The 13,883-nt window shown below is 61.8% G+C and overlaps 2 protein-coding genes across 2 annotated transcripts in view; both read right to left on the bottom strand.

Moving 5' to 3' along the window:
• Positions 1-99: 99 nt before the first annotated feature.
• Positions 100-5,419, bottom strand: NGDN (neuroguidin). The gene is made up of 9 exons (XM_080361591.1): positions 5,333-5,419; positions 5,153-5,257; positions 3,933-4,016; positions 3,715-3,772; positions 3,256-3,345; positions 2,249-2,395; positions 811-955; positions 681-732; positions 100-227 (listed from the first exon to the last, which is right to left on the bottom strand). Exons 1-6 carry the CDS (start codon positions 5,372-5,374, stop codon positions 2,256-2,258), a joined length of 519 nt encoding a protein of 172 aa, XP_080217717.1. The 5' UTR covers positions 5,375-5,419; the 3' UTR covers positions 100-227; positions 681-732; positions 811-955; positions 2,249-2,255.
• Positions 5,420-6,493: 1,074 nt separating this feature from the next.
• LOC308051216 (uncharacterized protein) overlaps positions 6,494-13,883 on the bottom strand; it is a 54,648-nt gene continuing 47,258 nt past the window's right edge. Inside the window, 8 exon segments of the mRNA XM_080361569.1 lie at positions 6,494-6,809; positions 7,358-7,429; positions 7,431-7,459; positions 8,583-8,799; positions 8,801-8,973; positions 9,563-9,613; positions 9,616-9,688; positions 11,862-11,969. Coding sequence (XP_080217695.1) covers positions 6,528-6,809; positions 7,358-7,429; positions 7,431-7,459; positions 8,583-8,799; positions 8,801-8,973; positions 9,563-9,613; positions 9,616-9,688; positions 11,862-11,969 — 1,005 coding nt within the window. The 3' untranslated portion in view covers positions 6,494-6,527.

Below are 13,883 nucleotides of genomic sequence, written 5' to 3'. Positions count from 1 at the left end.
CCACATTGTTAATGCACAGGGACCCAGGAGTGCCCCAATGGGCTCAGTAGTGCAGGGAGGGACCCAGGAGTGCCCCAAGGGACCCAGGAGTGCCCCAGACCAACTCAAGTCGTTTATTGGGGGATCAAAAAGGGCCCAATTTGGGGCCCCAAAAACAGCGTCTCCGGATTTGCCCAAAATCGGGGAATTTCGGCCCAAAAATCGTCAGCGGCGCCGACGCCGGAAACCTGGGGGGAGGGGTCAAAGGTCACGGCCACGCCCCCGAGGGACCCAGGCGTCCGGGTGACCCCCAAGGGACCCAGGAGTGCCCCATTGATCCCCATTGTTAATGCACAGGGACCCAGGAGTGCCCCAAAGGGACCCTGGAGTGCCCCAAAAGGACCCAGGAGTGCCCCAAAAGGGACCCAGGCATCCGGGTGACCCCGAAAAGGGACCCAGGAGTGCCCCAAAAGGACCCAGGAGTGCCCCATTGATCCCCATTGTTAATGCACAGGGACCCAGGAGTGCCCCAAAAGGGACCCAGGAGTGCCCCAAAAGGGACCCAGGAGTGCCCCAAAAAGGGACCCAGGCATCCGGGTGACTCCAAAAGGGACCCAAGAGTGCCCCAAAAGGACCCAGGAGTGCCCCAAAAGGGACCCAGGAGTGCCCCAAAAAGGGACCCAGGCGTCCGGGCCACTCACCCCTCCCCCGCTTGGGCTTCTTGATCTTCTTCCTCTTGGGGGGCGGAGCTTCCTGTGGGCGTGGCCAGAAAGGGGCGGGGTTAGAGGGGGGTCCCGGAGGCCCCGCCCCCTCCTCTGGGGGATCTCTCACCTGATTGGTCGGATCCAGGAGGGCGCTGATGTCACCGAAGTGGGTGATGGTGTGGAGGTCCCGCCCCTCGAGGCTCCGCCCCTTCCGGTCCCGCCCCTTCCGGCCCCGCCCCAAGCGCAGCAGCAGCGACTCCTCCAGGCGGGTCCTGAGGACCCAGGCGTCCGGGACCCATAAGTGGCCCCATAGAGACCCATAGAGACCCCATAGTGACCCACAGAGACCTATAGACACCCCATAGGGACCCATAGAGACCCATAGAGGCCATAGAGACCCATAAGTGACCCCAGAGTGACCCATAGAGACCCATAGAGACCCCATAGTGACCCATAGAGACCCCATAAGTGACCCATAGAGACCCATAGAGACCCACAAGTGACCCACAAGTGACCCACAAGTGACCCCAGTGACCCATAAGTGACCCACAAGTGACCCGTAAGTGACCCCAGTGACCCATAGAGACCCATAAGTGACCCCCAGTGACCCATAAGTGTCCCATAGAGACCCATAAGTGCCCCCAGTGACCCATAAGTGACCCCATAGAGACCCATAAGTGACCCCAGTGACCTATAAGTGACCCATAAGTGCCCCATAAGTGACCCATAGAGACCCATAAGTGACCCATAGAGACCCATAAGTGGCCCCATAGTGACCCATAGAGACCCCATAGTGACCCACAGTGACCCATAGAGACCCCATAGTGACCCACAGGACCCATAGGGACCCATAGGGACCCCATAGTGACCCATAAGTGACCCATAGAGGCCCACAATTGACCCCAGTGACTCATAAGTGGCCCCATAGTGACCCATAGAGACCCATAAGTGACCCCCAGTGACCCCATAAGTGCCTCATAGTGACCCATAGAGACCCGTAAGTGACCCATAGTGACCCATAGACACCCATAAATTGACCCCAGTGACCCATAAGTGACCCCATAGAGACCCATAAGTGCCCCATAAGTGCCCCATAGAGACCCATAAGTGACCCCAGTGACCTATAAAGTGACCCATAGTGACCCATAGAGACCCATAAGTGCCCCATAGTGACCCATAGAGACCCATAAGTAACCCAGTGACCCATAAGTGACCCCCAGTGACCCATAGGTGTCCCATAGAGACCCATAAGTGACCTCATAGAGCCTCATAAGTGACCCCATAGTGACCCATAGAGACCCCATAGTGACCCATAGAGACCCCATAGTGACCCCATAGAGTCCTATAAGTGCCCCCAGTGACCCCAACTGACCCATAAGTGCCTCCCAATGACCCATAAGTGCCCCATAGCGCCCCATAACCGCCCCATAGTGCCCCATAAGTGGCCCCATAGCGCCCCCCAAGTGCCCTAAAGACCCCCCCCAACCCCCCTTCCCCACCCCCCATAGCACCCCATAACCGCCCCATAGCTGCCCCATAGCGCCCCATAGCGCCCCCCAAGTGACCTGTGGGTCAGGGCGGGGGAGGGGCGGGCCCCGCCCCCCCGGCTGCTCCTCGGGCCCCCTCCCCCAACTCCACTTGTAGGTCGCGGATCAGGGCCGAGCTCAGCGCCCCACGGAGCCGCAGCCGCTTGGGGGGCTGCCCCATAGAATCTATGGGGCAGAGATATGGGGTAGGGGTCAGGAGGGACCCAGGAGTTCGGGAGGGACCCAGGAGTGCCCCAGGGGACCCAGGAGTGCCCCACGGAGCCGCAGCCGCTTGGGGGGCTGCCCCATAGAATCTATGGGGCACAGATAGTGGGGGTGGGGGGGGGAGGGACCCAGGAGTTTGGGAGGGGACCCAGGAATACCCCAAGGGGACCCAGGAGTTCGGGAGGGGACCCAGGAGTGCCCCATGGAACCGCAGCCACTTGGGGGGCTGCCCCATAGAATCTATGGGGGGCAGAGATATGGGGGTGGGGTCAGGAGGGGACCCAGGAGTTCGGGAGGGACCCATGAGTTCGGGAGGGACCCAGGAGTGCCCCAAGGGACCCAGGAGTGCCCCACGGAGCCGCAGCCGCTTGGGGGGCTGCCCCATAGAATCTATGGGGCAGAGATATGGGGGTGGGGGTCAGGAGGGACCCCAGGAGTTCGGGAGGGACCCAGGAGTGCCCCAAGGGACCCAGGAGTGCCCAACGGAACCGCAGCCGCTTGGGGGGCTGCCCCATAGAATCTATGGGGCAGAGATATGGGGTGGGGGTCAGGAGGGACCCAGGAGTTCGGGAGGGACCCAGGAGTGCCCCCATGGGACCCAGGAGTGCCCAACGGAACCGCAGCCACTTGGGGGGCTGCCCCATAGAATCTATGGGGCAGAGATATGGGGTGGAGGTCAGGAGGGACCCAGGAATACCCCAAGGGACCCAGGAGTTCGGGAGGGACCCAGGAGTGCCCCAATGGACCCAAATAGGGGACTCAGGAGTTCGAGAGGGACCCAGGAGTGCCCCAAGGGACCCAGGCGTCCGGGCCCCACTCACCGTGGGTCACGGGGACCAATCGGGGGGGACGTAACGTTTCCCGCCCCCCAACCCCGGGGGCTTCGCTGGCGCCGCCTCCTCCTCCTCCTCCTATTGGCCGAGGGGGAGCTGTCAATCAAACCTCACGCACCAATGGGAGACAAGGGACCCAGGAGTGCCCCAAGGGACCCAGGAGTGCCCCAATGGACCCAAATAGGGGACCCAGAGTTCGGGAGAGGGACCCAGGAGTGCCCCAAGGGACCCAGGAGTGCCCCAATGGACCCAAATAGGGGACCCAGGAGTGCCCCAAGGGACCCAAATAGGGACCCAGGAGTTCGGGAGGGACCCAGGAATGCCCCAAGGGACCCAAATAGGGACCCAGGAGTGTCCAAGAGGGACCCAGGAGTGCCCCAATGGACCCCAAATAGGGACCCAGGAGTGCCCCAAGGGACCCAGGCGTCCGGGCCCCCCCAAGTTCACCTGTGTGGCCGCCATGTCCGTGGGGCGGGGCCGGAAGCTCAAGGGGGTCGTTGGCGTCTGCAAAGTGACAGACAGCTGTCAATCATCCCCAAGAGGGACCCAGGAGTGCCCCACGGGACCCAGGAGTTCGGGGGGGACCCAGGAGTGCCCCAAGGGACCCAGGAGTTCGGGGGGGACCCAGGAGTGCCCCAAGGGACCCAGGCGTCCGGGACTCACCCCCTCCCCCCTGTGGCCGCCGCCCGCAGCAGCTTCTCAATGTGGTAACGGAGCCGGCGCTCCAGGGGGCGGAGCTTCTCCAGCACCTGGACCAATAGGAACCATGGAGACCCATGGAGACCCATAGGGACCCATAGGGACCCATAGAGACCATAGAGACCATAGAGACCCATAGAGACCCATAGAGACCCATAGGGACCCATAGAGACCATAGAGACCCATAGAGACCATAGAGACCATAGAGACCATAGAGACCCATAGAGACCCATAGAGACCATAGAGACCCATAGAGACCCATAGAGACCCATAGAGACCATAGAGACCCATAGAGACCCATAGAGACCCATAGAGACCATAAAGACCATAGAGACCATAGAGACCCATAGAGACCCATAGAGACCCATAGAGACCCCCCTTGGCCACCCCCCCAACCACCCCCGTGGCCCCCGCCCCCTCTCTTGGCCACGCCCCCTCCACCCCCCCCCACTGCCCACCTCCCTCAACCACCCCACTTGGCCACGCCCCCCACTACCCCCATTGGCCACCCCACCAACCACCCCCATTGGCCACACCCCCAGCACCCCCCCCAACCACCCCTCCTTAACCACGCCCCCCTCTCTCCCTTGGCCACGCCCCCCCCAGTCCCCCCCCTTGCCCACCTCCCCAACCACCCCCATTGCCCACGCCCCCCTCTACCCCCATTGGCCACGCCCCCTCAGTCTCCATTGCCCACGCCCCCCTCTACCCCCATTGGCCACGCCCCCTCAGTACCCATTGGTCACACCCCCCCACCACCCCCTTGGCCACGCCCCCTCTGTCCCCATTGGCCACTCCCCCCCACCACCCCCCAATCAACCCCATTGGCCACCCCCCCACCCCCCTTATCCCCCCCCACGTGGCCACGCCCCCTTCCCTTAGCCACGCCCCCTCCCCTTTCCCTTGGCCACCCCCCTATCCTCCCCCCTCCCGGCGCCCCCCCCGTGGCCCCGCCCCCCCCGTGGCCCCGCCCCCCGTGGCCCCCGCCCCTCACCACGCGCGCTCTCCAGCAGCCTCCCGCGCTCCTCGGCCCCGCCCCAGCGCCTTTCCCGCCATTTTGCGGCCCAGCAGCAGCGCCACGTCCCCCAGGTACTGCAGGAGCCCCTGAGCCCGCAATTCCAGCACCGCCAGCCCCTGCGACACCGACAGGGGACCCAGGGAGTACCCCTGAGGGACCCAGGAGTACCCCGGGGGACCCAGGAGTGCCCCTTCGCCTCACTTTACGTGTTTCCAAGCGGCCGCTTCGCACCTTCCGAAGCGTTTCCCGCCCGTGCGCCGCCACCACTGAGACCTACGAGGGGTTTAATGGTTAATCGACACATTTAAAGCGCTTTTAATTGGTTTTTAGGGGGTTGGGGGCACTTACTTGCTCGGAGAGAGCGCGGAGAAGCGCGGCGGCTTCGGCCATGGTGGAAATGGCGTGAGGGGAAAGCGGCAGCCAATGGGAGAGCGCGGTGGGGTGAGGGACAGGCGCGCTGGCCAATAGGAGCGCGGGGGATCAGCGCGGCGGCCAATGGGAGGGGGGGGCGGCGCGGCCCGCCCGCCGCGCTGAGGGGCTGAGGGACGGGCGCGCCGGCCAATGGGAAGGCGGCGCCGCGCGGCGGCGGCCAATAGGAGTGGGGGGGGGTCGGCGCGGCCCGCCCCCGCGTTGCAGCGCTGAGGGACATGCGCGCGGGCCAATAGGGGCGCGGCGGTTCGGCGCGCCAGCCAATGGGAGGGAGGGGGGGGGCGGCGCGACCCGCCCCTGCGCTGAGGCGCTGAGGGACGGGCGCGCGGGCCAATGGGAAGGCGGCGCCGCGCCGCTGCGGCCAATAGGAAGGCGGAGAGGGCGGGGAAAGGCGTTGCGCACCCCCCACGCATCAAGCGCGCCGGGGGGCGGGGAAAGGGGGTGAGTGACGCGCGGCTCAGCCAATCAGAGCGCTGCCACCGCCCCGCCGCGCTCAGGATGTCGCTAAACCCCCCGCAAAGCAACAAAAAGCCCCAAAAAGCCGTCAAATGTGGCTCGAACGCCGCGAATTCCCCTCAAAATCATCCCCGGTCGCTTCCAATTGACCCGAAGCTCCTGAAATTCGCCCTAAAAACGGCCGGAGAAGCGAAAAAGGCGCCGCCGAGGCGGGGAAAGCGAGCGGACCAATCAGAGCGCGGCGCCGCCACGCTTCAGCCAATAGGAAGGCGCGGGGGCGGTGTCTCCCCTCCCACTCCCCCCCCCCAGGCGCTGCCGCTGAGGCGCAACCGCGCTGGCCAATCAGAGCGCGGCGCCGCTTCAGCCAATAGGAATGCGGAGGGGGCGGGGCGCCCACGCCGCGGCGGCGCCTTATATGGGCAAAGCGCGCTGGCCAATCAGGTGTAAGGAAAGGGAGCGGGGGGGGGGGGGCGCGGCGCGGATGGGCGGGCGAAGGGGATGATTGACGCGCGTCTCAGCCAATCAGCGCAGCGAAAGCACTCGAGGGGCTTAAAATCCTTGTTAAAGCGCTCGATTGGCGCCAAAATTGGAGGGGGGGGGGGAGGGGAGGATTTTGGGGTGAAATCAAGGGGTTTTGGGGGTGGAAAAGGGGGCGTGGTCAACGCCGCCCCCCCCGGTCGCGGAGGGGGGGGCTGCGGCTGCGCCGTTCCCGCCGGTGGGAGGAGGGGGGGGGGGGGAGGATGGGGGGGTGGTGGGGGGCGGGGCTTGTCGAGGGGGGGGCTCCGCCCCCTCGCTTGTCGCGGGGGGGTTGGGGGGTGGAGGGGGCGGGGTTGGCGGAGGCTCCGCCCCCTCGCTGGCGAAGCTCCGCCTCTTCCTGTTCCTTGCGGCGCCGCTCGCGTTCCCGCGCCCGGGCGGCGCGTTCCGCCTGTTTCTGGATGAACTGACCCACGGGTTGACCCATAGAGAGACCCCATAGGGACCCACGGGGACCCATAGGGACCCATAGAGACCCATTGGGACCCATAGAGAACCATAGGGACCCCTAGAGACCCATAGGGACCCAAGGGAACCATAGGGACCCATAGAGACCCATAGAGGACCATGGGACCCATAGAGACCCATAGGAACCCATAGTGACCCATAGAGACCATAGAGACCCATAGAGCCCCATAGAGGACCATAGAGACCATAGAGACCCATAGAGACCCATAGAGACCCATAGAGACCCATAGAGACCATAGAGACCCATAGAGACCCATAGAGACCCATAGAGACCATAGAGACCCATAGAGACCCATAGAGACCATAGAGACCCATAGAGACCCATAGAGACCATAGAGACCAATAGAGACCCATAGAGACCCATAGAGGAACCCATAGAGACCATAGAGACCATAGAGACCCATAGAGACCCAATAGAGACCCATAGAGACCCATAGCGCCGCATAGCGCCCCATAGCGCCCCATAGCGCTTTGGCCCCCGCCCACCTGCGTGTCGGTCAGCGGCAGCCAATAGATGCACGGCGCCGCCTTGGTCTTGCGGAACAGATCGTCCAATAAGCTTGGCCGGGGGCTCCTCGGGGGGCTTCTCTGTGATTGGACGAGCCCTTAGCCCCGCCCCCTCCCCCTAAGCCCCGCCCCCTCCCCCTCTAAACCCCGCCCATTGACCCCAAACCCCGCCCACTCCCCCCCTAACCCCCGCCCCCCCATTCATCCCTATGGCCCATTGAACCCTATGGGAACACGTGGCCACGCCCCCTTTCCCTAAGCCCCCGCCCCCTTTTCCACCATTAACCCCCATTCATAACCCCCCATTCATGACCTTAGAAACCCCCCCACGCTCTGGCCACGCCCCCATTGGCCACGCCCCTTCAAGCCCCGCCCCATATAAGCCCCGCCCCCTATAAGCCCCGCCCCCTTCCCCCCCTATTCCCCATATAGACCCCCATTCATCCCCCCCATTGGGACCCATTGAGGACCCATTGGGGACCCATAGAGACCCACTGGGACCCCATAGAGACCCCCCCCCATTCAAGCCCCGCCCCTTTAAGCCCCTCCCCATTCAAACCACGCCCCCCCATTCAAGCCACGCCCCCTTTTCCCCCCTATTCCCCATATACCCCCCCCATATAGACCCCCATTGGGACCCATAGAGACCCATTGGGAACCATTGGGACCCATAGAGACCCATTGGGACCCATAGAGAACCCCCCCCCATTCAAGCCCCGCCCCCTTTAAGCCCCGCCCCATTCAAGCCACGCCCACTTCTCCCCCTTCATTCCCCATATAGACTCCCATTCATCCCCCCATTGGGACCCATTGAGACCCATTGGGACCCATAGAGACCCATTGGGACCCCCCCTCCCGCTCTGGCCACGCCCCCCTTTCAAGCCCCGCCCCCTATAAGCCCCGCCCCCTTCAAGCCACGCCCCTTTCCCCCCCCATTCCCCATATAGAGCCCCATACAGACCATCATATAGACCCCCATTGGGACCCATTGGGACCCATAGACGACCCATTGGGACCCATAGAGACCCATAGAAACCCCACCCCCCTTTAAGCCCCGCCCCCTTTAAGCCCCGCCCCCCTAAGCCCCGCCCCTTTCCCCCCCATATTCCCCATATAGACCCCCATTCATTCCCCCATTGGGACCCATTGGAACCCATAGAGACCCATTGGGACCCCCCCCCCCTTCAAGCCCCGCCCCCCCAGCCCCCAGCAATCACCTTTCTTGTCGGGCCGCCCCTCCCGGTTGCCCGCCCCCTGTCTCCTCCGGGCATGCTCTTGATTGGCTGATGGGCCGGGGCGGGGGGGGGCGGTGCCGCGCGGGAGGGGGCGGGGCTGCGGCGGGAGGAGGGGGCGGGGCCGGCGGCCGGAAGGGGCGGGGCCTTGTCCCGGTCCCACTCGCGCTCCCCCCGCGCCCGTTCCCTGCCGCTCCTGCTCCCGCTCGCGCTCCGCCCACTGCCCCGCCCCCCGGGGGGCGGAGCTTCCGGGGGACACGCCCCCGCCCCCCAGGGACGAGGAGGAGGGGGCGGGGCCTAAGGGAGGGGGCGGGGCTTCCAGAGGGGGAGGGAGGAGGGGGGGAGGCCACGGTGGAGGTTGAGCTGGGGGGAGAGGGGGAGGGGTGATGGGGGACACATTGGGAACCATTGGGACCCATAGAGACCCATTGGGACCCATAGAGACCCATAGGGACCCACAGAGACCCATAGAGACCATAGAGACCCATTGGGACCCATAGAGACCCATAGGGACCATAGAGACCCATAGAGAACCATAGAGACCCATAAGAGACCCATAGAGACCCATAGAGACCATAGAGACCCATAGAGACCCATAGACCCATAGAGACCCATAGAGACGCATAGAGACCCATAGAGACCCATAGAGACCCATAAAGACCATAGAGACCCATAGAGACCATAGAGACCCCATAGAGATCATAGAGACCCATAGGGACCCATAGAGACCCATAGAGACCCATAGAGACCCATAGAGACCCATAGAGACCATAGAGACCCATAGAGACCATAGAGACCATAGAGACCCATAGAAACCCATAGAGACCCATAGAGCCCATAGAGACCCATAGAGACCCATAGAGCCCATAGAGACCCATAGAGCCCATAGAAACCCATGTAACCCCCCAGAGCCCGTGCCCCCGCAGGCCCCGCCCCCTGCCCCATAGCCTGCCCCATAGATCGCCCCACACCTCGTCCTGGGTGGCGAAATCGGCCGCCAGCACCTTGGGTTGCTCTGGGGCCATTTGACCCCATGGAGCGCGTTGCGCGTGGCCACGGCCTCCTCCACAGACTCGTACTTGGGGGGCAGAGATGTGGGGTGAGACCCATAGCGCTGCCCCATAGCGGGGATACATAGGGGTGACCCATAGGGACTCAGAGGTTGACCCATAGAGAGACATAGGGAGCCATAGGGAGCAATAGGTTGAGACATAGTGACCCATAGATTGACCTATAGTGACCCCATAGATTGACCCATATTGACCCATAGGAACCCATAGGGACCCATAGTGACCCATAGTGACCCATAGAGACCCATAATGACCCACAGCGACCCATAGAGACCCACATAGTAACCCATAATGACCCATAGTGACCCATAGAGACCCACAGTGACCCATAGATTGACCCATACAGACCCATATATTGACCCATATTGACCCACAGTGACGCATAGATTGACCTATATTGACCCATACAGACCCATATATTGACCCATAATGACCCATAGGGACCCATAGATTGACCCACAGTGACCCATAGACTGACCCATAAAGACCCATATATTGACCCCTATTGACCCATAGGGACCCATAGAGACCCATAGATTGACCCACAGTGACCCATATTGACCCATATTGACCCATAGATTGACCATAGTGACCCATAATGACCCATAGAGACCCACAGTGACCCATAGATTGACCCATACGGACCCATAAAGACCCATAGAGACCCATAGATTAACCCACAGTGACCCATCGACTGACCCATAGGGACCCAGAGTGACCCACAGTAACCCACATCTGCCCCATAGCTGCCCCACATCCCGCCCCACAAGTGCCCCATATCACCCCCATTTCCACCCCCAATATCTCCCATTCCCACCCCATATCCACCCCATATTCACCCCACACCTCCCCCAGACCCCGCCCCATAAGTACCCCAACCCCTGCCCCATAGATGCCCCATAAGTGCCCCACATCACCCCCCATTTCCACCCCACATATCTCCCCATTCCCACCCCATATCAACCCCATTTCTCCCCCACATCTTCCCCATTGTCTGCCCCACATCTGCCCCATAGCTGCCCACAAGTGCCCCATATCACCCCATTTCCACCCCACATATCTCCCCATTCCCACCCATATTCACCCCACACCCTCCCCCACACCCTGCCCCATAAGTACCCCACATGCTGCCCCATAGCTGCCCCAGAGCTGCCCCATAAGTGCCCCATATCACCCCCATTTCCACCCCACATATCCCCCCATTCCACCCCATATTCACCCCACACCTCCCCCACACCCTGCCCCATAAGTACCCCACACCCTGCCCCATAGCTGCCCCATAAGTGCCTCACATCACCCCCAATTCCACCCCACATATCTCCCCATTCCCACCCCATATCAACCCCATTTCTCCCCCACATCTTCCCCATTGTCTGCCCCACATCCTGCCCCATAGCTGCCCCACAAGTGCCCCCATATCACCCCCATTTCCACCCCACATATCTCCCCATTCCCACCCCATATTCACCCCACACCTCCCCCACACCCTGCCCCATAAGTACCCCACATGCTGCCCCATAGCTGCCCAGAGCTGCCCCATAAGTGCCCCATATCACCCCCATTTCCACCCCACATATCCCCCATTCCCACCCCATATTCACCCCACACCTCCCCCACACCCTGCCCCATAAGTACCCCACACCCTGCCCCATAGCTGCCCCATAAGTGCCTCACATCACCCCATTTCCACCCCACAGATCTCCCCATTCCCACCCCATATCAACCCCATTTCTCCCCCATATTCGACCGCCACACACCACCCCACATCCTGCCCCATAGCTGCCCCACAAGTGCCCCATATCACCCCCGATTTCCACCCCACATATCTCCCCGATTCCCACCCCATATCAACCCCATTTCTCCCTATATTCACCCCACACACCACCCCACACCCGCCCCATAGCTGCCCATAAGTGCCCACATCACCCCCATTTCCACCCCCAATACTCCCCATTCCCACCCCATATCGACCCCATATTCACCCCACACCTCCCCAGACCCCTCCTCCACCCCCTGCCCCACACCCGCCCCATAGCTGCCCCATAGCTGCCCCATAAGTGCCCCACATCACCCCCATTTCCAACCCCAATATCTCCCCATTCCCACCCCATATTCACCCCACACCTCCCCCAGACCCTCCCCCACCCCTGCCCCACATCTGCCCCACATCTCCCCACATACGGTGGCGTAACAATGGGACTTGATGCGGTCGATCCAGAACTCGTCGCGGCGCAGCCGCCCGGTGCGGCCGAGCAGCTCCTGCAGCTGCCCCAGCGTGAACGGGCGCACCTGCAGTGGGGAGATGTGGGGCAGATGTGGGGCAGGTGTGGGGCAGGATGTGGGGCGGGGTCTGGGGGAGGTGTGGGGTGAATATGGGGTGGATATGGGGTGGGAATGGGGAGATATTGGGGGTGGAAATGGGGGTGATGTGGGGCACTTATGGGGCAGCTATGGGGCAGGATGTGGGGCAGGATGTGGGGTGGGTGTGGGGGAAGGTCTGGGGGAGGTTTGGGGTTGATATGGGTGGAAATGGGGTGAAAATGGGGTTGATATGGGGCACTTGTGGGGCAGCTATGGGGCAGGATGTGGGGCAGCTATGGGGCAGACAATGGGGAAGATGCAGGGTGAATATGGGGGAGAAATGGGGTTGATATGGGGTGCAAATGGGGGTGACATGGGGCACTTATGGGGCAGCTATGGGGCAGCTATGGGGTAGCTATGGGGCAGAGTGTGGGGTGCAGTTCGGGAAGGTGTGGGGTGAATATGGGGTGGGAATGGGGAGATATTAGGGGTGGAAATGGGGGTGATGTGGGGCACTTATGGGGCAGCTATGGGGCAGGGTGTGGGGTACTTGTGGGGCAGGGTCTGGGGAGGTGTGGGGTGAATATGGGGTGGATATGGGGTGGGAATGGGGGGATACGTGAGGTGGAAATGGGGTCGATATGGGGCACTTATGGGGCCAGATGTGGGCAGCTATGGGGCAGGATGTGGGGCAAAACAATGGGGAAGATGTGGGGTGAATGTGGGGGAGAAATGGGGTTGATATGGGGTGCAAATGGGGGTGATATGGGGCACTTATGGGGCAGCTATGGGGCAGCTATGGGGCAGAGTGTGGAGTGGGGTCTGGGGGAGGTGTGGGGTGAATATGGGGTGGATATGGGGTGGGAATGGGGAGATATTGGGGGTGGAAATGGGGGTGATGTGCGGCACTTATGGGGCAGCTATGGGGCAGGATGTGGGGCAGCTATGGGGCAGACAATGGGGAGGATGTGGGGGAGAAATGGGGTTGATATGGGGTGGAAATAGGGGGAGATTTGGGGTGGAAATGGGGTCGATATGGGGCACTTATGGGGCGGGATGTGGGGCAGCTATGGGGCAGACAATGGGGAAGATGTGGGGTGAATATGGGGGAGAAATGGGGTCGATATGGGGTGGGAATGGGGAGATATGTGGGGTGGAAATGGGGGTGATGTGGGGCACTTATGGGGCAGCTATGGGGCAGGGTGTGGGGCACCTATGGGGCAGGGTCTGGGGGAGGTGTGGGGTGAATATGGGGCGGATATGGGGTGGGAATGGGGAGATATTGGGGGTGGAAATGGGGGTGATGAGGGGCACTTATGGGGCGGCTATGGGTCTCTATGGGTCTCTATGGGTCTCTATGGTCTCTATGGGTCTCTATGGGTCTCTGTGGGTCTCTATGGGTCTCTATGGTCTCTATGGGTCTCTATGGGGCACTATAGGTATCTATGGGATACCTATGGGGCACTATGGGTATCTATGGGTCTCTATGTGTCTCTATGGGTCAATCTATGGGTCGCTATGGGTCAATCCATGGGTCTCACCAGGTTGCAGAGGTGCACGATGTGTCTCTATGGCTCACTCTATGGGTCTCTATGGGTCACTCTATGGTCTCTATGGTCACTCTATGGTCTCTATGGGCCTCTATGGGTCAATCTATGGGTCAATCTATGGGTCAATCTATGGGTCTCACCAGGTTGCAGAGGTGCACTATGTGTGTCTATAGCTCACTCTATGGTATCTATGGGTCACTCTATGGTCTCTATGGTCACTCTATGGTCTCTATGTGTCTCTATGGGTCAATCTATGGGTCGCTATGGGTCAATCTATGGGTCTCACCAGGTTGCAGAGGTGCACGATGTGTCTCTATGGCTCACTCTATGGTATCTATGGGTCACTCTATGG

Source organism: Nesoenas mayeri, assembly GCF_963082525.1.
Source record: "Nesoenas mayeri genome assembly, chromosome: 34".
In the NCBI taxonomy this organism is placed as follows: Eukaryota; Metazoa; Chordata; class Aves; order Columbiformes; family Columbidae; genus Nesoenas; species Nesoenas mayeri.
Note: the sequence above shows the minus strand (reverse complement) of the source record. Positions and strands in the feature narration are given on the sequence as shown.

What these genes read in the sequence shown, in the direction of transcription:
- NGDN (XM_080361591.1), bottom strand. Translation starts at nt 5,374, where the DNA reads ATGGCCGAAGCCGCCGCGCTTCTCCGCGCTCTCTCCGAGCAA. An exon ending in TCCGCGCTCTCTCCGAGCAA is followed by an intron (nt 5,258 to 5,332) that starts GTAAGTGCCCCC and finishes AACCCCTCGTAG; the next exon opens with GTCTCAGTGGTGGCGGCGCA. An exon ending in GCACTCCTGGGTCCCCCGGG is followed by an intron (nt 4,017 to 5,152) that starts GTACTCCTGGGT and finishes CTATTGGTCCAG; the next exon opens with GTGCTGGAGAAGCTCCGCCC.